Below are 25,687 nucleotides of genomic sequence, written 5' to 3' on the forward strand. Positions count from 1 at the left end.
TTTATGACTTCACACAAAATACATCAAAGGGGAGCAGGTTTTTGTCTATATTTACTGTACGTGTGTGTGTGTGTGTGTGTGTGTGTGTGTGTGTGTGTGTGTGTGTGTGTGTGTGTGTGTGTGTGTGTGTGTGTGTCTGTGCATATTGCAACTGCACATTATACTGTGGAAGAGAGCTTCACACAAGCACTGTGGAAACCCGTCTAAGTGTCGCTGCATTTCCATGGCCGACTTCAGAGCAGCATGATCAGGGCTCGGTTGCTAGCGCCAAAGCTGGCTCCGGATTCTGAGGCCAGGTTTCATCATTACTCAACACTACAGATATCCTGGCTAACTCTGGAATATACCAGCAGTTGAAGCTCAGAGCCTCAAATGCAATTTCATCCCACGGAGGACACAGGATGAGACTTAAGGGTGATGTAGTGGCTCATGGTTTATATATCTGACTCATATTTCTGTGGTGCTTTCAGAACATTTTATGGTTTGCTTTGTCTTACACAGGGGACGTTTGACACAGGAAACATTACACAAAAAAAAATGTTTTGGGGAAAGAGGACAGGGCCAGCAATGGGACAGCATGTAACCTGAGCATCAACCTTGACAGACACAGCCGCCAATCAAGCGCTCATGATTAAATGTCCTTGTTGTTAATCAGGGAACCGGACTACTAATTACATCTCCACAGCTGTCAGATCGAATCCAAACAAGTCAGACCTCTGTCAGCACAAGAAGTGATGATGAAGACGGGATAACGTTTAGATTTACACAAACAATGACAGTTAGGGACCCATCGTCAACCGTGAAAATTGCTATGGATGGTCAATAGCTGACCATGGCTGACATTAATTAACTTGTGAGCTCGGGATCTCCACCGCTGCCTATTTCTTCCTATAGAGGTTGTTTTCACCCAGCATACAATGCAACAATGTGTTAGTCATGCTCCATTCAGAGGCTTAGCGGGGGGGTCCACAGATGGAGGCCGAGCCAAGTGTCCACTGTTGCTGTGCTGTCGACTTCATACTAGACTCCCTACGGCAAATAAAAAACTCTTGAAAACTTTTCTTTTTCACAGGGAATGGTGAAAAACAATCATAGCGTTCTACAAACAGTTATGACAAGAAACTGCTTCCACTGCAGCAGCAGTGATGCAGGACTTCTCCAATGAGGTCCAATGTAAACTGAGCGCCAGCACAGGGAAAATAGTGTTCATGACGGTGTGTGTGTGTGTGCGCGCGTGTGTGTGTGTGTGTGTGTGTGTGTGTGTGTGTGCTTGCGTGTGTGTGTCCTAAATGAGGACTGATTACTGTCCCGTGGCACCAACTAGAGCCCAAACAGTAATCAGGCTGCTGATCAGGTGACATGCTGAGAAAGGAGTTTTTGGCTGCTCGGGAATAACTGCACCGTCTGCAGTCGCTCATTCATTAACTTTCAGACTCCTCAAGCCAGGAGGGAAGATTTACTCACAACAGCACCAGCAACGACCCACACACACACACACACACACCCCCCCCCCCCCCCCCGACACTGGGCAGTGGCAGACATAAGCAAATGTAGTGTGGGTGTGTGTGCGAGTGGTTCCATCTGCAGAGGAACACATATGCGTGGATGTGCCTCTGTAGGGTTTGCAGGTGGCATGTGTGTGCGCTAGTGTGTCCACCCGTCTGTTCGCCAGCCTGTTTGTCAGCAGTAGTTGCAGAGCAACTGAGCACCTCCTCTGCTCTCCTCTCCCTCGGCAAACAGCCACCAAAACGCCGCCTGAAATATTTAACAGTGTAGCAGCAGTCAATAGTACAGCAACCTTGGAATCAATGTCATACGGCCAAGAGACGGAGAGAGAGAAAGAAAGAGAGAAAATGGGGTGGCTGTGGTGGGGGGGAGGGAGGACAGATGAGCCGGTGGAGAGGTAGGCGGTGTGGATGGGAGGAGGAGGAAGAAGACTGCCAGGATAAATGGAGGGGCAGAGGGGAAGTGATATAGATAAATGAAGGCTGGAGTAAAAAATGGTGTGAGTCACGAGTGCGCTTACATTTGTAGCCATGTGCTGCATATACTGGACCCTGCAGCGGACCATCCCTCCCCACTGAAACGTGATTGTAGTGTGGTGGTTACACAGAGAGAGAGAGAGAGAGAGAGAGAGAGAGAGAGAGAGAGAGAGAGAGAGAGAGAGAGAGAGAGAGAGAGAGAGAGAGAGAGAGAGAGAGAGAGAGACAGACAGACAGACAGACAGAGAGAGAGAGAGAGAGAGAGGCAGAAAGGAAGAAGGGAGCAGTAGACTTGCTGGGACGGGAGGGCGGAGGGATGCTGATCACTGCAGTAAAAGGAATCCCTCGTCTAGAAAGGGGGGTTGCCCCTCTCCTTCAGCCTCCCTCTCTCTCTCTCTCTTTTTCTTTCTTTCTCCCTCCCTCCCTCCCTCCCTCCTTCCCTCCCTCCATCCATCCATCCATCTCTGCCTCTTACTCAGGCCGAATCCTGATGTGCTGCTTTTGATCCAGTCTCAATTCTCATCTGCACTGCGCTTTAACTTCCGCTGCATTTCATCATACCTCGTGTGTGCTTTTTTCCCCCTTCAATTAAGAAACAATTAAATCCCTCCACAATTCAGAATCTCCCTGTCGGTGTAGAAAATGCAGCAGCAAGCAGGGACCCTGTGGATTCACCAGTATATAATGATGTACAGTAATGTTGGAGATGACAATAAATGTAGCACTCTGAGGAAAATATAAGGCTTCTTAGCAGAAGCAGCAGCAGCAGTCCAGGCTGTGTGCCACATACCGAGTCCTCCCCTGCACTCACATAACGTAGTGACACCATATCGATCTGCAGTAAAGATTAATCATCCTCGGGCACAGTGCGACCGTAACAATCTCGCAAAGGCCTGTCAGTTTTAAGGTGAAAAATAAATGAATAGATGAAATAAAACAAAAAAAACACCACACAGAGAGGAGAGATGCTTTGGGGGTGGATTGAAGTAAGTAAAAATGAAAGAAACTGGGTTATTTTAAGATTTGTGTGCCAGTGACAAAACGCATGATGTCTTATTATGTTAATTTTTGTATTTGAAAACACAAACACCCACTGCGCATCAGTTGTCCCTTTTTTTCTTTTTTGTCAGACGAACTCCCCACAGCATAGTCAGAAGAACTCCAGTAACCCTTCTTCAACTCCGCCCATCACGTTCCATACATGTCTACAAATCTAGAGACCACTGCAAATTTTTCTTCGATCGCCATTTTGGAACTCTATTTATTGTCTTTTTTAACAAACCAAGTGGCTTAAGGTGCGAACACACTAGACTCGGCCGCACGGCGAGATTACATACAAAGTGAACGTACAAGCGCGAATCGGCGGCGGGCATTGAGCGTTTCACGTAGGGCGGCTTGGGCGGAGCGGCCGCCGCAGAAGTTGAAAATATTGAACTTTTCACCACCGGCCGCACCGCGATAGTCAATCAGCGCTGAGCTCCTCCCGACGTCACTCACTTCGGGATGATGGACAGAGGAAATTTAGATGGATGAAAACATAATAGTTACCGTCTGCGGGATCCCGGTGCTCTATGACACCACCAGCGTCCTCTACAAGGACCAGGCATAGCTCAGGATGAGAGAGGAGGTCGGTCTCCCTGGTAAGGTCTGTGAATATTTGTCTGTTGCCTGTGTACAGCTATCAGTTTTGCCTTATATGAAGTTAGCACCTGTTAGCATTTGGGTAAAGCACCATCAGCACAGCAGACTGTCCCCCTCAGCACCGGTTAGCACCAGCATAGGGTAGCGGCGAAAATTACCCAATATGATCACGCGGCGCGGAACTCGCGATTCGCGCGTCGGAGTGCAGTGTGTTCGCACCTTTAGTCCTTAAAGATCTCCTATTATACTACTTTTCTGGTCTTAATTTCTTGTTAAAAACTGCTATAGAGCAACCTGACACGAATCACATCACAAAAAACCATGTAGATTTTCGGGACACTCACACTCTCACCCTAGCGAGCACATCAGTCTCTCACCACACTTGGCTTTGTGCTTCTCCGCCCCCTCCCCCCTCCTGCAAACCCCACTCCGTTGTGATTGGTTAACTTCCTTCCGGAACATTTTCAGCAGCGCGCGGGGAGATTTGAGAGCAGGAAGGTGGGGGCATGGCCGGAGCTTGCCGGAGCTTGCCTGAGCAGCATTACCATACATGGAAACATCCGCTTTTCGTGACAAGAATATCAGGAAATTCTGAACCGATTTAAACACGTGATTTCTCGACCGGCTGCCCTAGTGTTTAGCGCTCTGCACAGCCACCCCTGACGATCAGCAGGGAATACGTCTAAATGCATGTATGTCATTATTTGATAAGCTAGTATGGTTAAACATGACTATAAATCATTATAACAACGTTTATAGGTCATAAAAGTCAAAAAGTATCATCGGTCCTCTTTAAGCTAACTATTTCATCTGTTTATCCGCAAGTATTTAAATGATTTACCTATTCATTTGCAATTCATTTGCTATCTCAAAGTGCTCACACCTAAAGCTCAAGTGTAACAGCCAACTCAATATATTGATGTATAATTTTCAATCAAATCGTAATATACATTCCTTGTGTTATTAGCTGAGCTACACTACAATGGTTCCATGTACCTCCTGGCAACTGGAGAAGTACCTGGTGGTGCCCACGGTTGGGAATCACAGAACATAACAGCCGCTTCTTTTAGCTGTGCTGTTAGGGCGGTATCTGAACACAAAATGACAGAGCCGTTTAAAAATCTCTTCCCCCTCAGAACACATCCTTTCATCTCCAGACACAACACGGGGAAATTCTGTGCGTCGAGCCTGTGAGACACCAGCACTGAGGAATAATGTCGCTGACATAATTCCCATTTCGTGGTGCCCTTCAGGGGGAGTGGAAACCTCATATCATTTATCTACACAATGACTGCATCCGTCTATGCGGTAATGTGCTGTCCTGGACTGCTGCTATAGACCGGGTGACGTGGGTGGTAAGTCATACAAAGTCATTCATGAAATCATTAATTCAGGGATGCACACGACCTCATCCACCTCACCCATGCCAATAGAGCAAATACTAAACACCTGTTCTAGACATCACTGCATGCATGCATCTGCACTATCATATTACCTGCCTATGAGACATTTTTACTCCATTTCCTTTTATTGGTTGACGTAATAAAGTAGAAGGATAGATTAACATTCAAAAAGGAGCTGGGATCAATTACCCAGTGACCCAGTATACAGGCTAAGGTCAAGGAGAGGTTTCATAGGTCCTTCTTGCTCCAGTGATACATAAAGCTGTTGGAGGAGCATGTGGTGAAGGTGGGTTTAGTTGGAGGTCACTGTATAATAATGAACAACAGTAGGCCTACACGCTGAGATCGATCAACATGAATCCATTCTGGAAGACAGAAGGGACCGAGGTGATACCCCAGCTAAGAAACACTTTATAGCTTTCTGCAAAAGTGACCAAAAGTTCTCTCCGCTTTTAGTGAACCTAGAAGAACACAATTCATAGTACATCACCACTAATCAGCCATGACACTGTGCTGACTCAACCTAAAGGACTATTTCCAAAACATTTGTTATACTAGGCGAATGAAGTTAACGAGCAACTACATCATCAGCTGCTGGAAGTAAACTGTGTGGACCGTGTTCTCATTCATTAACCCAGGGAGATGTCAAGGGTTTCTTTGTAGCTTTTGTGTTTCCAGCTTTTATTACTCTTTTATAGCACATTAAGAGACTGCTGACTGTGACAGTTTAAAAATTATCATAACAATTAAATAATATGAAAGCCTCATTTCTATTTTATTGCTTTAGACACGAGCACATTTTTTAACCGAAAAAACTACTCACAATCGGACATTTTCCCAACCATCTGTTTGTCGATTCCTGTACCGAGGATTTAAAACTGTGGACGAATCAGAATTGGAACACACCGTCTATTTATCCCTACCAATCATCTTTAGACTTTTGTTGTCGTTGTTGTTGAATTGATTAACCGGTTTGTATGTAAAATGTAAAAAAAATTATGAAAGTATCCATCATAATTTCTCAGAAACCATAGGGATATCTTAGAAAGGATTTTCAGACAAACGGCCCGAAATCCATTGATATAAAAGAAAGAAACAAAAAATAGCAAATTCTCAAACTTGATAAGTTCAAACCAGAAATTGTTTTCTTGATAAATGGTGACCAATAGAATATCAAAAAGTTATTGGTTTAAAAGATGAGAGGAGCAAAACAACTGCTGGCTCACATCTTATGGGTTCTACAGCTGATGTAAAGTACATATTGTGTCGGTGCAGTATTAGCTGATGTGTCCAGTTTCCAGGAACCTACCTAGATAACCTTTATTTTTAGATATTTATGTCAATATCTATTCAGAGTTGGGTGTTTACACAGAGCCGCGGCTCCGCTTACGGCCATTTAAAAAGCAGTAGAAAAGCAGGAATGTTCAAAAACCCCATGAAAAAACAGGTTGGGTACGTTTTGTAGTTCTTCTACATTCTTATAAACAGGACAGGCTAGTTACTCTGTCATTGTCCTGAGTCTACAAACAGGTTTAAAGTATCTCTCCCCATGAAGTACATTTTTGTCATAAAGAATTTCCATTTGGGGACAATAACTTCTAAAGGCTTTGACATAAGTCTTCAGGTTGACACGGCCAGCCAGGTATGACCAGTTTTTCAGAAACCTGGCCAATCGACCAACCAGCCGGGTCCTACCACAATGAAGCTGACGAGCAGCATCATCCTGTTTTAATTATTGCCGTAACCCCCAAGGTCCTGCTTTCTGTATTGTTTCTAAAAATAAAAAAATAAAAATAGACCTAAAAAGTTCTTAATGCAAAGAAAGATACAAGGCACAAAGAAGTTGGAAATAACTGAAGGAACAGATTTGAGTTCAAAGATCAAGAACTTTTTTGTAATGATTTCAGTAATTCTTTTATGAAAGCAGAATGAACTAAGCCTAAATGTTGCAAACAAACATACTGTAGGCCAACTTTATAGTTTTGAAGGGTAGGTTGGTTTGGTTATTCATGTAGAGAACCGCCTTTTTCATTTGTGTGTGAAGAATCTGTTGTTGATGTTGATTTTTAAGCATTATTTATTTCAACAATACCACCAAAAGATTTCAAATTATTTATTGTCATGTGCAGAAATACAAAAAAAAGTGCAATATTTGGTGCAGCCAATTAGTGTAAATGTATCTTATACCAGAAACTAGTAGCAACTTTTAGTTTGCTTTAGTGAATACTAAAGAAGAACAATGTCTCTATGTGAACTGATTATTTTGTAGAGATCTGTTGATCTGTTAAACAATTGTGTGAGTGGTAATCAAAATAAATTGGTCTGCTGGGCTAAGTCAGAAATGTGCTACTATTGTAAAATAATAATGAGCCCTTGCTCCCCAACTGTCCCTGCAAGTCCCTTGTTGATAAGATAGTTATTCTCTTTACAAATACAAGTATGTGTTTATTGAGGGATGAGCGTTCTCACACGCATTGACACGAGTCAAGCATGGGTAAGGGGGGGCATTGACTGGAGGTTTTCAGGGGCCCAGCCAATTGTGTGGGCAGGCATGCCTCTCCTGCCAGCCCACACGTCCCCACTGTGGGGTAAAACAAGTTGAAAAGCACAGCTGCAACCCATTCCAAAGCACTCACAATCCCCTCGACCACACACCCACGCCATCCTCCGCCCCCCTCAGAAATTTAGACAAAAGCACAAATACACCTTGATATGGCAGGCACTCAGCAATTGCTACAGAAGAAAGGGAGATTTGAGCACAGTGTGACAGTAATCACTGTCGTTTTTGTAGCCAAAGGACAGACAAGCTTATGCAACGAAAAAGAAAATGCTGCCTTTTCCCTCGGCTGTGTCCCACGTCTGGTTAAAGCCATTTGCAGATATAAATCTGCAGTCCCATTTCTTGAACGCCACAATATTAAGTAATCTCTGCTCACACAAAGAGAGGGGGAACCATGACGGGAGCACAGCACACCCCACAGAAGCCTGGCTCACTTTGACCTCCATGCTGCAATGCAGAGTTGATATTCATAGCAACCTTCCCCTGATTAGGGCCATTTCAAACAATCCAAACCCCACAGCACTTACAGCGAGGTATAAATTATTCCGGCTTAATCTTTCATTCCATTTCAATAAATTCGCTGGATATTGCTTTGATTAATTAATGCGCTCATGGCTTGCTTAATCCATAGGATAAGATTTTAGCTTTCTCGTGCACGTGGGTTACTGCAGAAAGGCCAGTTGGACCCTCATAGCCACACCAAGCCTGATATTAACCGCCATCCCTCCATCCATCCATCCATCCATCCACCCCTATGCAGGGCCGCCCATAAGGGGTAGAAAGTGTGAAAGCTTTCTAGGGCCCAGCCACTGTCTTTGGAAGCCAGGAACCTACCTAGATAACCTTTATTTTTAGATATTTATGTCAATATCTATTCAGAGTTGGGTGTTTACACAGAGCCGCGGCTCCGCTTACGGCCATTTAAAAAGCAGTAGAAAAGCAGGAATGTTCAAAATGTTTCAGATTGAGCACAGCGGAGTGTAACTGTTTCTAACATAATCCATCCTATGGACCCTTTGTGTGCCAAATGGTGACAAGATTTTAGTTTACTTTAGTGAATACTAAAGAAGAACAATGTCTCTATGTGAACTGATTATTTTGTAAAGATCTGTTGATCTGTTAAACAATTGTGTGAGTGGTAATCAAAATAAATTGGTCTGCTGGGCTAAGTCAGAAATGTGCTACTATTGTAAAATAATAATGAGCCCTTGCTCCCCCACTGTCCCTGCAAGTCCCTTGTTGATAAGATAGTTATTCTCTTTACAAATACAAGTATGTGTTTATTGAGGGATGAGCGTTCTCACACGCATTGACACGAGTCAAGCATGGGTAAGGGGGGGCATTGACTGGAGGTTTTCAGGGGCCCAGCCAATTGTGTGGGCAGGCCTGCCCCTATGGACCAACAGCACTGAAACCCAATGCATTATTAAACAGCAGTGCAGGTTTTCACATGCCTGAGCTCAGAGACCGCCAACGCTAGGTTTTGGCCATTGAGCTTCACAGCTTCTCCTCCTCGAAGGTCTCAGCTTGGGATCAGGAACCCTCATCTGCATTTCTTAGCTTTCCCTGGGTCACTATTGAAATCAGAGTGGTGCGGAAATTGAAAATGGTGTGTGCATGCATAATGCGTACATAAGGAGTGTACAGAATGTGTGCATGTGGTCAGTCCGGAGGCACAGTAAGACCCTCTTTTCATTGCTCATACACCATATGGCACTAGCTACTTGTGTCAAGTGATCATTTCAATGCAGGTCACGCAATCCTCAGCACCTCACCTACTCTAGCAGACTGGATGGATGAAGGAGCTTTTTCTTCCTCTCCTCCCCTTATCAGTCCCGTCCCTCTCCCGAGAGTAATTGAGACCCTTCTGACATAGACATGAAACTAAGGAATGCATGCAAATCCAGAACACCTCACATTATCTCTGACTCTGCACTGCCCGTTATCTGGCCAGTGATAAACAGCCTTGATTAAGCCTGAAGGAGTGTGAAAAGGTGGAGGCCTGCAGCTTCTTCGTCGCATCGCACACCAGTCAATGCTGCCAAAATAAACCACCACAAGTGTCCTAAGAAGCCTTCCTTGCTATCCGTCTATACCTCCCAACATTATGGCAATTCTCTTTGCAAGCTGACCTCTGAAAGCAGAGTTCCATTTTGCACTAACATTTACAAATGTTTCCAGATGTGTTAAATCATAGAGGAAGATAAAACCCTCATTATGCCTCTGCACCAGCAATAGCCAAAGGCCAGTGGCACAACTGGGAGGAATTACTGTATGTTTTCAGGTTGTTCCAACTTTGACTTAAGGTTGAACTGATCATATTTCGGAGGTGATAGGTCAAAAAGTCAAGGTCAATGTGACCTCATGATTCATGAATGCAATATCTCAAGAACGCTTTGAGGGATTTTCTTTCAAGTTTGCACAAATGTGGACTTGTATGCCTCGTGGAGGCATTTGACCAGGCAGTAGTTCTAGTTTTAAATTGGGAAATAAAGCAACTTCCCATTTGTTTTCTAAGACTGTGCAGTGTTCCCCTCTGTAGCACAGCTTGTTCCTGCTGAAGAGGCTTCAGGCAGCGCAGGAACAGCGTCGCTCCACCGAGGTTCATGCAAAGGTTTGCCAGAATAGGTGTGAGATATAACTGGTCCCATAACATGCACTTTTAGAAAGATTCCTGTTGCAAAGATATTTTGTTCACTCAAAGTTCACGATCATCGTTATCAAAACCCACAATGAATAAAATATAACATTCAGAGCACACGCATTAGCTTCAGGTCATCACCAATGTATCTCTCATCTGGGATTCTGAAGGGTGGGGGATGCTCCAATTACTTCTCTCAGTTGTTTCATCTGTTTCTTTGCTTCCATATTCTGACCCCCAAGTTATGTTTCGGCAAAGAGCCAGAAAACACAAACTTTGTACCTTTGATACTCATATACAGTAATCGTGGTAAATTCATTCCATTTGCTTAACACAAAGATTAATCATCTTTCTGTTGAGGTCACACAATCCATGTCCATAAAGCTCTATGTTCAGCCTAATATGTTAACAGTTAAGTGAAAAGTATTGAATTATTGAATCCAAATAAATTAAAAAGAAAATAATTAGTTTACAGCCCTAAGGTTTGCTTTTCTACATCCTTTCCATAACTCTGTATGAATGTTTTTTTTTTTTAAATTTCCCTTCCGACTTATCTAAAATCTTGAACATTTGAAAGGGTAAAAGCGGCACTGGGCTCGTTCCATCGAGGGACCGACTAATTAAATGTCAGTTGAGACAAAACATGTGGTAAAATGTCAAATTTAAATTTTAAAGCAGACAGATGGGGCCCTTCTTCTATAAGCTTTTTAGTGAGGGATAAGGTGAGGTGAAGCCTAAACTAGGGTGTCTATAAAAGCAGTGAAGAATGGTGACACTGCTTTAACCTGGAACTATTCAGACCCTAGGCAGAGTGAAAAATGGCATATTTTGATAAATCATGAGATCATTGTGGGAGTATGTTCACAATAATCTATAATTGTATCATCTTTCGGTATCTCCTTTCTTATGATAAATATTTATATAGTCTCTCCCTGCACACTGAGTACAAAAAAGGATCTGGGATGGTTCTAATGACCTGCACACTGTTAGTTAATATGACAGCTGCTTCCATAAATGGTAAAAGAAGCAGGCAGAGTGCATGTTTCACCAATATCCCCTCGGTACTCTACAGTAGTGGCCAAAAGTTTTGAGAATGACACAAATGTTACATTTTCACAGGGTCTGCTGCTTCAAGGTTTTTAGGTATTTTCGTCAGATGTGTCTATGGTATACTGAAATATAATTACAAGCATTTCATAAGTATCAAAAGCTTTTATTGACAATTACACTGAGTTCATGCAACAAGTCAATATGTGCAGTGTTGACCCTTCTTTTTCAAGACCTCTGCAATTCTCCCTGGCATGCTGTCAATCAACTTCTGGACCAAATCCTGATTGATGGCAGTCCATTCTTGCATAATCAATGCTTTGAGTTTGTCAGAATTTGTGGGTTTTTGTTTGTCCACCCGCCTCTTGAGGATTGACCACAAATTCTCAATGGGATTAAGATCTGGGGAGTTTCCTGGCCCTGGACCCAAAATCTTTATGTTTTGTTCCCCTAGCCATTTAGTTATTACTTTTGCTTCATGGCAAGGTGCTCCATCATGCTGGAAAAGGCATTGTTCATCACCACACTGCTCTTGGATGGTTGGGAGAAGTTGCTCTCGGAGGACGTTCTGGTACCATTCTTTATTCATGGCTGTGTTTTTAGGCAAGATTGTGAGCGAGCCCACTCCCTTGACTGAGAAGCAACCCCACACATGAATGGTCTCAGGATGCTTTACTGTTGGCACGAGACAGGACTGATGGTAGCGCTCACCTCGTCTTCTCCGAACAACATTTTTTCCAGATGCCCCAAACAATCGGAAAGGGGATTCATCAGAGAAAATGACTTAACCCCAGTCCTCAGCAGTCCAATTCCTGTACCTTTTGCAGAATATCAGTCTGTCCCTGATGTTTTTTCTGGAGAGAAGTGGCTTCTTTGCTGCCCTTCTTGACACCAGGCCTTCCTCCAAAAGTATTTGCCTCACTGTGCGTGCAGATGCACTCTCACCTACCTGCTGCCATTCCTGAGCAAGCTCTGTGCTGGTGGCAGCCCGATCCCGCAGCTGAATCAACTTTAGGAGACGGTCCTGGCGCTTGCTGGACTTTCTTGGGCGCCCTGGAGCCTGTTTGGCAACAACCTTTCTCCTTGAAGTTTTTGATGAAGTTCATCTTCAAGGCAAAGAGGGACTTTGCAATTAATTGCAGTTGAGCTGATCACTCCTCATTACATTCTGGAGTATATGCAAATTGACATTATAAAAACTGAAGCAGCAGACTTTGTGAAAATTAATATTTGTGACATTCTCAAAACTTTTGGCCACAGATGTATGCTGGTGACTTTGCTGTTTGAAAGCATGAGAGAGGACATTCAGGGCAGCTCACAGCCTCCTCACAGGCCAATATAAATTCCCCTTTAAGAAGCAGCTGTTATGTATGCCGTGAGACTGGGAATCGTTCTTTTTTGAGAAACTTTGACAGCACTTTTTCTCTGCCCCCCCCCCCCCGAGTGTCTTTCCTATGGCTCTCAGACCCGATTTTGCCTGTAAAAGTTACAAAGTCTATGAAAGCACAGCCCAGAATTTTGATGGTTGACCCCTGGGAAGTCAGTGTTCAACCACCAGTCTGCAGCATCAGCGGCCTGGTGTCATCGATGCATGATCCATGGAGAGTCCAGGAATTTGAATTCACAGAATTGTAACTCTCTGCCCTCTTGGCTGCATCAGCAAGTCTGCCTGAGTTTTATTCATACACTGTGGCCCACATGGACCATATGGCCTGCACTCATGCCAGCGCTACAACTGGACCAATAAAGGCCAATCAGACGCAGACTGGACCAGACGCTGCTAAAATATCTGAGGGGAGGCTGCAGGCAGCACACAACTGAGTCACGCACAGCGCAGTAACACACAACCCTCCTCATGTGGACATTTAACTGTTGTGGGAGCTTTGATTTATGGCTTAAATTTTCATCAAATTATTTATTTAGTTTAGAGCCACAAGAAGTAGTCAACGAGAAACCCCCAAAATATTTGGATTTAATTGAAATTATTCCAGGATTTATGCATGACTTGTCCCAATTTAGCACCACAGCATCTTCTCTGCACAGCGGGAGTTTCAGCGGGAAAACAAGGAGGCAAACACCATCTGCCTGAACACTGTTTCCTACAGTGGTCAGTCAGTGTTTTACATTTATTTCTCTTCCTTATGCATGAACGACAAGGAGAAACAAATAGATTCCCTTCACAGAGAACATAATAAACACAACTGAACCAATGGCAGCAAGCTTGAAAATGCAGTGATAAATGTATGATTTTCTTTTACATCAAAATATTCAGCAGTAAAGATATTTTTGAAACGCAGCTTTAGATCTCAATTTAAAGATCTGTGTCACACAATAGCAGAAGTAAGACGTATGGTACCTTGATTTCAGGAGTAAAGTTAATTGTCTTGACTTAAGACCCAACTTTAAATTCGGACTCATCTACATACAAAAATCTAATTTGTTCAAGTATATACTGTATCCTTCAAGCATACCTAAGAGTTAGAGAATAATACAAACGGATGGACATGGAAAACAGCAGTGGTCTGTGCACAACCTTTACGTGTGCAACATCATAGAAAACTAAGCACACTTGTCACATTGTATTGTACTGCTTATAAGCTGTATTCACCATTCACTTTGACTCAATGTACTTGACTTAACTCTGTTGGAGTATAAACAGCCTTTAAGAATGGGTTTGAGACAGAAGTTCAAACATTTCTCTTGAAGCCAGGTTCAAACATTTCTCTTGAATAGACTGTTTTAAGCTATGTGTCCCAGCAGCGCCCAAGCTCTGCAAACTATTGGGCAAATACTGTTCAGACAGTAATTTTGCACAGTGTCCTTAGAGGGAACTTTTTTCACTTCTGGTTGTCAAAAACAACACAAGCTGGAGTCCCAGCCTTTTACAACAAGCATCAAATATTCACAGGTCCTGTGCCGTGGGGCCGAGCGGCCTGCTGTCTGAAAGACCTTGGACTGTTCTCGGAAAGTGGGCAAGAGCCTGTGAACTGCCTATCATTCTGCCCACCTGTCAGGCCCGGGGTTGTACGGAAGCCACATCAGTCAAATAAGCCGACAGCCTTTCAGATCTCCGAAGGGTCCTGGGCCACATCTCATCCCTCATTGCCTACGTGTGATGTGACACACCCTGAATCACCGAATGCACAACACAATGTCTCAATAAGTCAGTAGATGTTCGTGAATGCTGGATTCCAACTGCAGGGCCGATGACGAATTTGTTTAATAGTGTCCCCATCGCCTCGTCTCGCCTCCGGCTCTCTGCCCTTTTCAGCTTAAAATTGAAGTGAGCTTTCCTAATGCTGTGACAAAAAACTATGCCTCTGTATCCCTTTGTTCTCTTGCACCCTCATCAGAACCCCGCTCGTTGGGACGCCTATATTCCTTCCAGTTTGAATAGGATTTAATTCTCCATCCTTCTCAAGATCCCCACCGTTATCACCCCCGCTATTACTGTATGTCCGCTTGTGCTTTTGAGACTTGCATTCACGTTTACACAGCCAATTACACATCACATCAGCTGGCTGGATCAAAGAAGAAGAAAATAGGCTCTGGTAGAAAATGTCCTGATGGAAAATCTGTTTTTCTTCTTGAAATTCTTCAAAATTGGTGTCGTGATTAGTAATAGACGTTCGTATTCTGCTCAGGCAAACGTGCAGATACAAAGGTTTACAAAATTATGTTGCGAAAATAAGCGATCCTGTGCATATAATCTGCAGTAAATTATTTCTTAACGATTACACGTCTGTTAAAAATGAAACCCACTGTCTGAAAATGTAAACAGAAATTAACCTCAATACAAACCATGATCAAGCTTTGCTGAAATTGTATGCACTAACACGCTGGTGCACACAAACAGATCAATAATGTAATCATACACAGTGATGGTATCTCGTTCTTACAGGTAGCCTAGTGTTAAGCTTTACTGAGTTTGGGGGCGCCCTTAGCTCAGTTGGTAGGGCGTGTCCCCCCCCCCACCCCCCGACTAATCTTGTTGCAGTCCCCCCAGACTGCAACAAGATTAGTGGCACAATCATTTCCTAATTTTTCACTTCCTTTAGCGCCGCCCGCACTGACACAGAGCAGTTTCGAAATGTAACACTGATTTGAGGTTTTTTGTTTGGCTCATACCAGCCGGCAAATGACACTGATAGCAGCAGTGGTGACTCGTCAAAATTTGTGTCACCGCTAAAAGCAGACAATTGTATCAGAATGGACAACATCCTGATTAACGGCTGTGTTTATTAAAGCTGAACAAGTCTGCCTGTGCTTCCTAGATGTTCAGGTAGATTGAGGCTTCATATGCCCCTCTCACTTTAAAAAAACATCTAATCTAAATGAATAAAAACTAGGAAAAGCCAGGGGGGTACGAGGCCCTCTAAAAAGAGAATGATGGATGGTTTGCGTGAGGGGAAAGATTGCCAAATGGCTCAAACAAAACTCTTCGGGCTCTCCTTGATGACATTATAAAAACTAATAGTTCCAGTTTTAAAAAAGGAGTGTTGAATGCAAATACTTTGTGACAACATTTAGAACAGAATCCCTATCTGACCCTGGCTGGCTGATGAGCTACAAGTTTGGACAAGCAACTCCACATAGTTTACGGTCAATCAGAGTAAATGGAAGGTATGGCACAAACTCTTGCTGACTCAATGCCTTTAAAAGGAGAGGAAGAGATTGGCGCACACAAACAGAGAAGGAGACGCACTATAAAAACAGTTTAAGGAAATGGTTTGGGGAGAGGGGGTTAGCTGCTCCTGCTCTGGCAGTTCAGTCTCATCTCAGCATCATTTCAATAGAGCGACAAACAGTTTTGTGGCCCTCCTAATGATATACCTTTCACCCGGAGAAAGCGGCATCCTTATTTATTTATTTTTAATGTTTTATAATTGGCCATTTCCAAACTCTGCATGACACTGATGCCATTCCATATACTGTATGTCAAGCTTTCTGCATAAAATATGCTCCCTTTGCTCTGGAACTACACCCCCTGCTAGATATTTGGACAGGGTGTAATTACCCAAGTCGATGAGAAAGAGCATTAAAGCCTGAACTGACTGAACAATGTTATTTCTATACTGATCAGTGTCATCGCCTGGTTTCATAAAGAACAATGTAAGACGGCAGGAGAATGCAGAAGCTTTTCGCAAGATATGGGGAGATCCTTCTGACATAAACATGTCCTGGTGAAGACATCAGTGAGGGCACAGGGTCGAGGTGCCTGTCGAGTGTGACTTTCTCCAGAGCTCTGCAGATTGCTGCCACCAACAGCACCTTCCCTGTCCTTACCTAATACTACTACGTCCTTATCAGCTGCCGCCCGCTTTCTGTATGAAACATGATCCTGCTATATGTATCTTATCTTCAATCCATCTGCCGGCGCACATTGCAATTTACTCTTGCGTACTATCACGGCTTGAGTAACATGAATCGGGGAGTTTCGGGTGAGGAACCAGCAACTTGTTTCCTCCTCGTATGGATTTCTCTCTTCATGCGGTGGTGTGACATTTGACAACTTCTCCAAAGTGCTGCGGTTCCCATCCGTGGGAGCTGAGTCGCAGATGGGTTGAGAGGTCGGTGCAAGAAAAGTACTGATGTGTGTGTGTGTGTGTGTCTGTGCGAGCCTCGTGGGATGCTGCAGCTTAACTGATGTCGTTTCCTTGATGCCAAGGAAACGACAGAGGGAGGGAGGGAGGGAGGGAGGGAGGGAGGGAGGGAGGGAGGGCTGGCTTAGCGGAGTAAGAGACAAGTGCCTGTACTGCAGCAATGCAGGAGCAGGGGAGGAGGATGTCAACCAAGCAGAACAAAAAAAGTGAATTTGTGTTTTTCTGAAAACAACAGTTTGCAAGGCTAACAAGTTTATCCAACCTGATTTCCATTCAACCAGAATTTCTTTACACTGTCATTGTTTTGCTGATGTACCCCCCCCCCCCCCCCCCCCGCCTTCTGCTGCAGTTATGAAAATATTATTCCAGGCAATATACCTAGCAGAAACAAAAAGCCCTGGCAAGGCAAACACTCCCTGCTGAGCCTCCCTGCCCTGCCCTCTGTACAAACAGCTCTCCCTCTGGATGCTACTGTACCGTGGTAGGGACAGGGACACTCGGGACTATCCACTAGCTGCTCGCTCTCGGCTCTGTTGTTTCATCTCGTTGGGAGGGAGGCCTGCCTAGGACAACCTCACTGTTGGTGTTTTTACTTTCCAGCAGCGCAAGTCATACATTCACAGTATACATTCCCTATGTTCCCCATTCGCCGACCTTCCCCCAATGCCTGGCCGGGCGAGCGGCTCGCTGCAGTCAAATGTAAACACAGGCAGAGGGAAGCCTCTCTGCCCACTTTTCTCTGTACAAACACCCCCACCGAGCAGCAACAGCCCGTCCCCGCCTTTTCCGTTTCATGTTACCTATTGACACATTAATACGCATGCGCCAAACACAAACAAATCACACTAGACATACACTCGCTCCTGTGCATGTAAACACGCACACACACACACACACACACACACACACACACACACACACACAGTCTCTCTCTCACTCTCACACACACACACACACACACACACACACACACACACATACAAATACACCTACGCGCAGACAGAAAGAAAATAGAGGAGACGGGCTAATGCACTGCTATACACAGCACAAGTATTGCATGCACTCAAGGAACACAGCTCCTGTTCTCGTCGTAACATTTTCATCCCGTACAAAGCTTGTTGGTGTGCCATGCACATTTCCTGGTGAAAAATATAAACACTTAACCTTGAGCTGATCTGTTTAACATAATGCGTCAGCTTTATTGGATTGTACGATGGACCTCACTCACAGGAATACCATGTGCAAAGACTTATGGTTCGACCTAGCCCAGTTTGGAGGTGAGATGCCGGACAGAGCGATAGGGACACTCGTATGACATTTTCTGTTGAGGACATTGCAACAGTGTCGAACTAAACCTTTAAATGATACCATGTAGGAACCAAGTAAATTCACACATACACATAAACACATGCAGACTCTGACACGCAGGCACACACTCACTTTAAGTGGACCCTCAATGAATAATTAGAGCATAAGCTGATAATACAATCTTGCGCAGAGCTCGTTTCGTAGCTGTTCTCAGACACTCGATCATTGTGTGATGTGATCGAGAGGAATTGTAGATGTTCATAATTCCACTTCTTCCGTGTGGAAAAATGTACAAACAACTCTCAGCAGTTTGTCGCAAATGTGTTGACTGCAGAACAGCACCGCAGAAGAAAAAGATAATTGGATAAATCAAGCTCACAATGTGATCCACAAACAGATGGCAATAGTCAAATTAATAACTGAGGGAAGAAATTAATTTGGCGTCCATGTCACACTACTGAGCCAAGCGAGAGGCATGTGCACAGATAACACAAAACTCATCCTTTATTTTGTCAGCTTACAAATTTCATTCATTTCATGAAAGTCCCGCCAGTACCATATAATGGAAAAGCGTATTAAGACATCTGTGAGTCAATGAAGTATGTTACAATAACTAATGTGACTGTGTTCTCACTATGCTGAAATAAAGAAGGGAAAGTTGTGGCAAAACATTCTTGCATGCACACAAAAATTTTATGAGATGACATGGAGGGCTGGATACGCTTGCCTTTAAGTTCAAAGCAACTGAACCGGCTTGTTCTCCTCCACTGTTACATGGCACATTGGATATGCTGGCATTTATAACCCGACTACATAGTTTGTTAACGTGTTGATTTGCATTCCGTATTAAGGTTTTGTCGGGGGAAAGCGGTTTCATGTGGCAGCATGCACACTGCTCCATGTCAACACCACTGACGGCGCCCCGGTGGAGAGTTTTCTTTGAACGGAGGGATTTATGAATCCATTTGAATAGATTTCTTCTGGAAACGGCTTGATCAAGCAGCAGCCACCCGGTGACCCCTTCAACCTTCAAAGGCTTCTACCCTAAATCGGCCTCTGCATGCTGGTTAACTGAAAAGAATAGAAACTACAATAGATTGCTTCTCTTTGAAACAGGGAACAAATGGTGGAGGATTATTTGGATGGCGGGAGTTGTTTGAGGCTGAGGCTGCCGGCAGAGTATATTTTGCATTGAATGTTGGGTGATACACAGAGTTTTGTAGTTTAAAAAAGGATCACCAGGGAATAAAACTAACCAATGCATCTGAAATACTAAGGTATTTGGCAGCTACTTAAGGCAGTATGACGCAGTAACAATGACTGCCAATATGCAATTGGCCACATATTGATCAGATATCTAAAACAATCTGCAATCTTAGCCTCATAATGACCCATCAATATTCTGACCGACCTTTTCTGAATGACTTTAAAAACTCAAATAGGGTGATGAAAGAGGGAGAAAGTGCTGACGATGTAGATACTATACAGCTGCTATCGATACAGGAGGAATGCGCTCTGGATTCCCATGCTGTCCACATCAGTGAGCCAGACACGTACAGCATGCACACACACTGACCTAACAGATAAGGATTTGCTGCAGTGACAATCTTTCATTTTCAGTTCCATTACAATGCACACATACAGTACATCATGCATGCAGACGCACTAACCTGTGGAGACAGGGCCGTGGGAGGCTGGGTGAAGAGTGTGGAGTGGGCCGCTGACCGTAGGCCATGTGCTCTCCTGACAGTCTGGCGGCTGAAAGGACTGGACAGTCCCTCCTGCTGAGGAGAAAGAAAAGAACAGAAACAGATGGCGAATGTTTAGTTTGAGGAGCATCAATCGTTGGCTTGGAGTGAAAAAGGTAAGTGTTTGGGAGGATAACGCAAATGGAAAAAGACAAAACTTTTTACAACAAACAAAAAAAGACTGCCGCCATAAGGAGCTATACGGTGCGCCACTATCTGCTAGAAAGAGGCTTATAACAATGAAGCGTGAAAGTGGCAGTTGTGTTTTATTTTCTATCCCCATCACAGACCACCAGGGAAACATTCCTACTCGCTGCAATTCCGACAAAGCATGTTGCCGGAGTTGTTGTGCGTGCGACATAGTGGGTAAGCTCATATATCATGTAAAACCTCTAGTGTGTTCGTTGTGGAAAGTATGTGAGGCAGGTCCCTGCTGCTGCTCCTGTCAATCTGAGATGAAAGAGCCCACCAGTCCGCAGCTGCTGCACACCTAAACCTCGGATTAGCAGCAAGTCATTTATTCGATATCTTTGAATTAGGTTGTTAACAAACTGACTGTTATCATGCTGGAGGGAGACCACAAAATAATGTTGCTTTGATGCTTCTTCTGTGAACTTGCTTGTGTGTGTGTGTGTGTGTGTGTGTGTGTGTGTGTGTGTGTGTGTGTGTGTGTGTGTGTGTGTGTGTGTGTGTGTGTGTGTGTGTGTGTGTGTGCGTGTGTGTGTGCGTGTGTGTGTGTGTGTGTGTGTGTGTGTGTCAGTGTGTGTGTGTGTCACGGCAGACTGGAATGACTAAAATACTTTCACCTTCAAGTAAGCGCGAGTGTTCAGATGTTCCCTGCCTCCGAGCACTGAGGAAAGTTAAGGTAGAGATAAAGTGGGATGCCCTGCCTGCCATTAAAAACACTTGAGCACCTTGACTGTACACACTGAACAACAACTAGTTCAACCCATTAACTACTCATATAAAGACCTTAGTTTGGCCTCAGATCACAGGCCCTTTTTACAATGCAGCCTGCACTTTACCGCTCCACAAACCTGCTCCGAGCGTTCTCCTGTAGGCGATTATGACCAGAGAGGTCGTGCACGGCGATTACATTTTCAAAACCATCCACCATCACCGGTACATTTCAGGGGCAATGCTTTTTAAAAGATAAAACGGTTCGGACCTGATTTGCTCACATCCTATATGAGACGTGTGAAATAGAGTTTGTAAAATGTGCAGCAGCAAACAACAACAAACATGAAGATATTACATTTTTAAACTGTATATAAATAACAGGTTTTGCAAGGCGAGGCAAGGCTTAGAGTACCTGACTAATATTTGAGCTGATATGCTATACATAATTGGAGTTTATTTTATTGTATTTTCCATTAAAAAAATTTAGTTTTGTAAAGGCTTCATAATCCCCTTGCAGCAGTGTTTGTCAAAAGGTGCAATATTACACGTTTCATCATGTTTAGAGTGACACTGTGATTAAAGGAATGGGTTGACATTTTGAGAAATGCTGACAGGATCGATATCAGTCTATGCTGAAAATAAAGCCGCAGGGCAGAAGGCCTGGTTAGATTATCTTAGTGCAGAGGCTGGGACAAAAACTCCTACGCTGACACTCATATACAGTATAAGCGATTTAAAGTTTGAGTCAGCAATTCTGGAGCATGTTTGCTGTCAAAATCTCTTTTTGTCAAAAATCCACAATCCGCTACCTGTCCATACTGTGTGTGGGCAAAAAACATCTGGGTTAAATATACAGCCCGTTTATAGAGCCTATGCACTGTATTAATACTGGATTCTTTTTCAGCGCACACACAGTACGGACAGGTAGCGGAGCGTGAGGAGATAATCACTGATTTTGACAACATGCATTCAGAATCGCTGACTCCACCTTTAAAGTTGCCCATGCATTGAGGCCCACATGTGGCACATTGATTCCAGCTGTGACAGAGCTAAGCTGCCATGCTGCCACCAATTGTAAAGAAACATGAATACATCGATAGCAAGCAGTGAAACAACCCAAATCAGAAGTCTGGCACCACAAGCATTGGTACAGCAGTACTTCTCTAATGGCATATAGTATCTGATGCATTCTTTTCCATTATCAGACTTCAAATCAATAAATAGATCTCTGCTTTCTCACGCAACACGCACAATATTAGCTTTCCTTTAACGACTTTCAGCCCAGGTAAAAAAAGAGAAGGCTTTGTGGCATCAGAGTTTGTGTGAATACCAGAGCACTTATGTAAATTGGGTCTGTTGCTTTCACTAATGTGCCATTTCACTTGTTCCATTTACATTTGACTTGTCACTCTGCAGATCTGTAAGGATTCAGGACCTGTCAAGCTCAAACATTAGCTACCATGGAGAGCTGCTGTGATAATACAAACCACATTGATGTTTCAACTCTCCATTTCTACAGCTGAAAATGAATCGAGTTAATGAAACTCTAAGACACTCCTTCATTACTCATAACTGCGTTTCAAAGACCTTCTAACGCAGTGTCCTCAACGCTGAGATAGGCAATGGACCTTGGTACTAAGATTGCTTGTATGTTGCAGCATGATAATTATTGCCTCTTCCTTATCTATGACAAGTTAGGCACAGACCCAAAAGGAGTGGCCTGTATTCAAGATTCCAGCAGCAGCAACTATAAAAAGTGTCTGTTAACTGCAGAGAGAGAGCCTCATCGGGTCTAAAACTATGGAGGAGGAATGCCATTTGTCCAATTGTTTGACGCTGTGATGTGGGATATTTACTGATGCTGTGCCTCTGCCAAGCAAACACACTGACTCATTTTCATTCTGGCAGTGAACTGAAGCTGCGGCAGTACAGTTACAGTCAGAATAATATGGCTGTTTGGGTCAATGAGCTCCCGTTCAAAGAAATGCTACAGGTTTTTACATATTTACTGTGCAATAACTCATAACCCTGAGCCTGAGAAATACAAAGAGCACAGCAACTTGAGCTGCTTATCCCACTCTCATTAGGGGTGTTCGAAAATGTTGATACATGTAAATATCGCGATACCGATCTTCGCGATACTGTATTGATACATCATTTACAAAAATAAATATTTAAAAAATTAATAATATTATTATTATTTTTCTATGCATGTTTTTCGCTGCCGCCGGTAAGACATGGACATGGATAATTGTCTTTCGTGCCATAATTTACACACAATTTAAAAATAATAATAATTCTATATCTTTGTATTATTTTTTTATGATACAGAGACAGGTAATTCATTTGTTCAGATTGGACAACAATAATCTTATGTTGGATATTGCAAGGACCATGTATTATATGTATAACGCTGTTTACATAGAGGTTTGAGTTTTCACTGATTGAGGCAGATGTTCATTCCTCTGTTTAAACTGCACAAGAAGCAGTACTTGGATAATTTACTAATAAATAAAGTTGAATCTATAACTTTGATATGCAAACACAGGTCCAACTGTTCTGAGTCTGATTGCATAGAAATAAACAGTATTTGTTAATGCATGTAATATTGTGTGTAGACACTGAGTTTTTCTAAAAAAATATATCGCAATACATCGCCTTGCTTGTATATCGCAATGTACCGTATCGTCACCCCTGTATCGGGATATGTATCGTATTGCCAGATTCTTGCCAATACACAGCCCTAACTCATCAACCCTTTATATACATGAGACACACATGCATGCATGTGCAGCAGTACTTTAATGTATATGTTGCGACATACAGAGTAACAAAACACAACAAAGATATAAGCCAAAGAAGCTGTTAGTTAAACATAATGTTTACAAAATAAATAGTTCATTCCTACAGGCATAACTGTTACATCAATTCAATTCAAGAACTTTATTGCCATTCTTAGCATACTCCAAACCTGTGCAGTGCAGAATAAAATAGCGTTTCTCCAACAATATGTTTCAGTGAGGCATATTTTTCTGCTGAAATAGAAAGAAGAAAGAAGGTGCTCCGACCTCGCAGCCCCACCAGGTCTTAGACCCAGTGAGGGGCGGCCCCGTCTATTTCGGTTGATTAAATTGCCACAGAGGACAACAGCTGCTCTCTCTAGATACCGACTACAACATACCAAATGGGATCACACAGAATGTGTACACACACGCGACACACACACCACTTTATTCCCCTGACACAAAAAGGCCCCAGCTGATCAAGTCCCCACTGACTGACACACTTTGTTTGTGGATAAAAAAAACATAAAAAGCAACAAATAGGTGAGGAGGCTTATTTACTGCTTTACAAAGCAAGCAACTCACATTCAACCTTTGAAATATTAAACATCTTGTGGTGTTTCTCAGACAGCAGAAAGGAACATTTTAAAGCTCACACCGCTGACTGACTGCACTACAGTCAGACACATTTAGGTCTGAGAAGGTTCAAGATGTGCTGGGGAATGTAAAACATTTAGCCCTATATTTTTCTCGATAACAAAATAAAATATTAAGGGGGCTAGGAAGACTGGCAATCCAGAGAAAAGGATGAGAATTGACCCAGCCATTTCCAGGTGTCAAAATTCCTTATACTTAATACTTAAGAAATCAGGGCTATGATATACATCTTCAACAATACAAAATGAGGTATTTTTCAAAAGCTTAGAGTAAGACTTGAATGGGGGAAAAGGCATATTTATCTCCATTCAATGATAGGCAAAACCAAGGCATCCACTGACATTTAAAACATATAGAGTTCCCCCTAAAAGAGAAAAAGGACAGAAGAAAAAACAAAGGCCAAGTGGCATTTTTTCCAGATGATATAGAGCACGTATCAAAAGTTCAGCTGCATCACGTGGGAGACTTTCTGTGCACCCTGGCAGAGATGTGCTTCATACTGCATGTCACAATGAGAAAATAGCTCTGGCTGCCACCCATCAATATATATTTACTGATTGACTTGTGGCACGGTGTGTTATGAGCTCCACACACACACACACACACACACACACACACACACACACACACACACACACACACACACACACACACACACACACACACACACACACACACACACACACACACACACACACACACACACACACACACACACACACACACACACACACACACACACACACACACACACACACACACACACACACACACACACACACACACACACACACACACACACACACACACACAGCTCTTTGCTGCGGTTGGGAGGTCAGCTCTTGCGCTTCTCAGGTATCTCCATGGCCTTGCATGTTGTCAGTCTGCTGTTCGTGAAACCTGAGCGCTGCCTAACATACTGGAGTGTTTACATGCGCTCCGAGGCGTTTTGTCACCACTGCACATTCCCCCCATAGCCTGAACTGACGTTAACCCCCACAAGATATAATTACTGGAAACGACATCATCAGCAAGCAGCCAGCAGACTCAGATGTCCCCTTATGCAACATATCTCACGCAGTTAATTGTTAATCTTAGATGTCACAGATGCTAGGTTAAGTGGGCCGCCGTGTACTGTAAGAGTACGCAATCAAACAGGCCTGTGGGCTTTTGAGGCGGCAGCCGACTGTGTGTTTACCGCAATTTTCTACCCAAAAGCCAATTAGCCTTAAAAAATTAAGGTTTGAAGATAATTCCCTACATAGAAAACTGATGGCAATGTCTTTTATACCCTTGACAACTTCCAGCAATTAAAAGACCAACTCAAGTTTTAATAAACTAGAAAGGGGAGGGAGCGGGGAGATGAAGCACCTGCTGATGTCTAACTTCACAAATCGCAAAACAATCCTAACAC

General features: G+C 43.4%; 1 protein-coding gene across 3 annotated transcripts in view; it reads right to left on the reverse strand.

The window, feature by feature from the left end:
* Positions 1 to 25,687, reverse strand: part of mcu (mitochondrial calcium uniporter) — a 69,523-nt gene that overhangs the window by 24,239 nt on the left and 19,597 nt on the right. For 2 of the 3 annotated variants that reach the window (XR_013845114.1, XM_080037399.1), the window contains exon 2: positions 19,856 to 19,969. Coding sequence is in view for 2 of the 3 variants with exons in the window: in XM_080037399.1 (XP_079893525.1) it covers positions 19,856 to 19,969 (114 nt within the window). In the remaining variant the exon portion in view is untranslated. The remainder of the gene's footprint in view (positions 1 to 19,855; positions 19,970 to 25,687) is intronic. The other variant, XM_080037400.1, reaches the window with a different exon arrangement.

This window comes from Ammodytes marinus (assembly GCF_949987685.1).
Source record: "Ammodytes marinus genome assembly, chromosome: 11".
NCBI classification, from domain to species: Eukaryota; Metazoa; Chordata; class Actinopteri; order Uranoscopiformes; family Ammodytidae; genus Ammodytes; species Ammodytes marinus.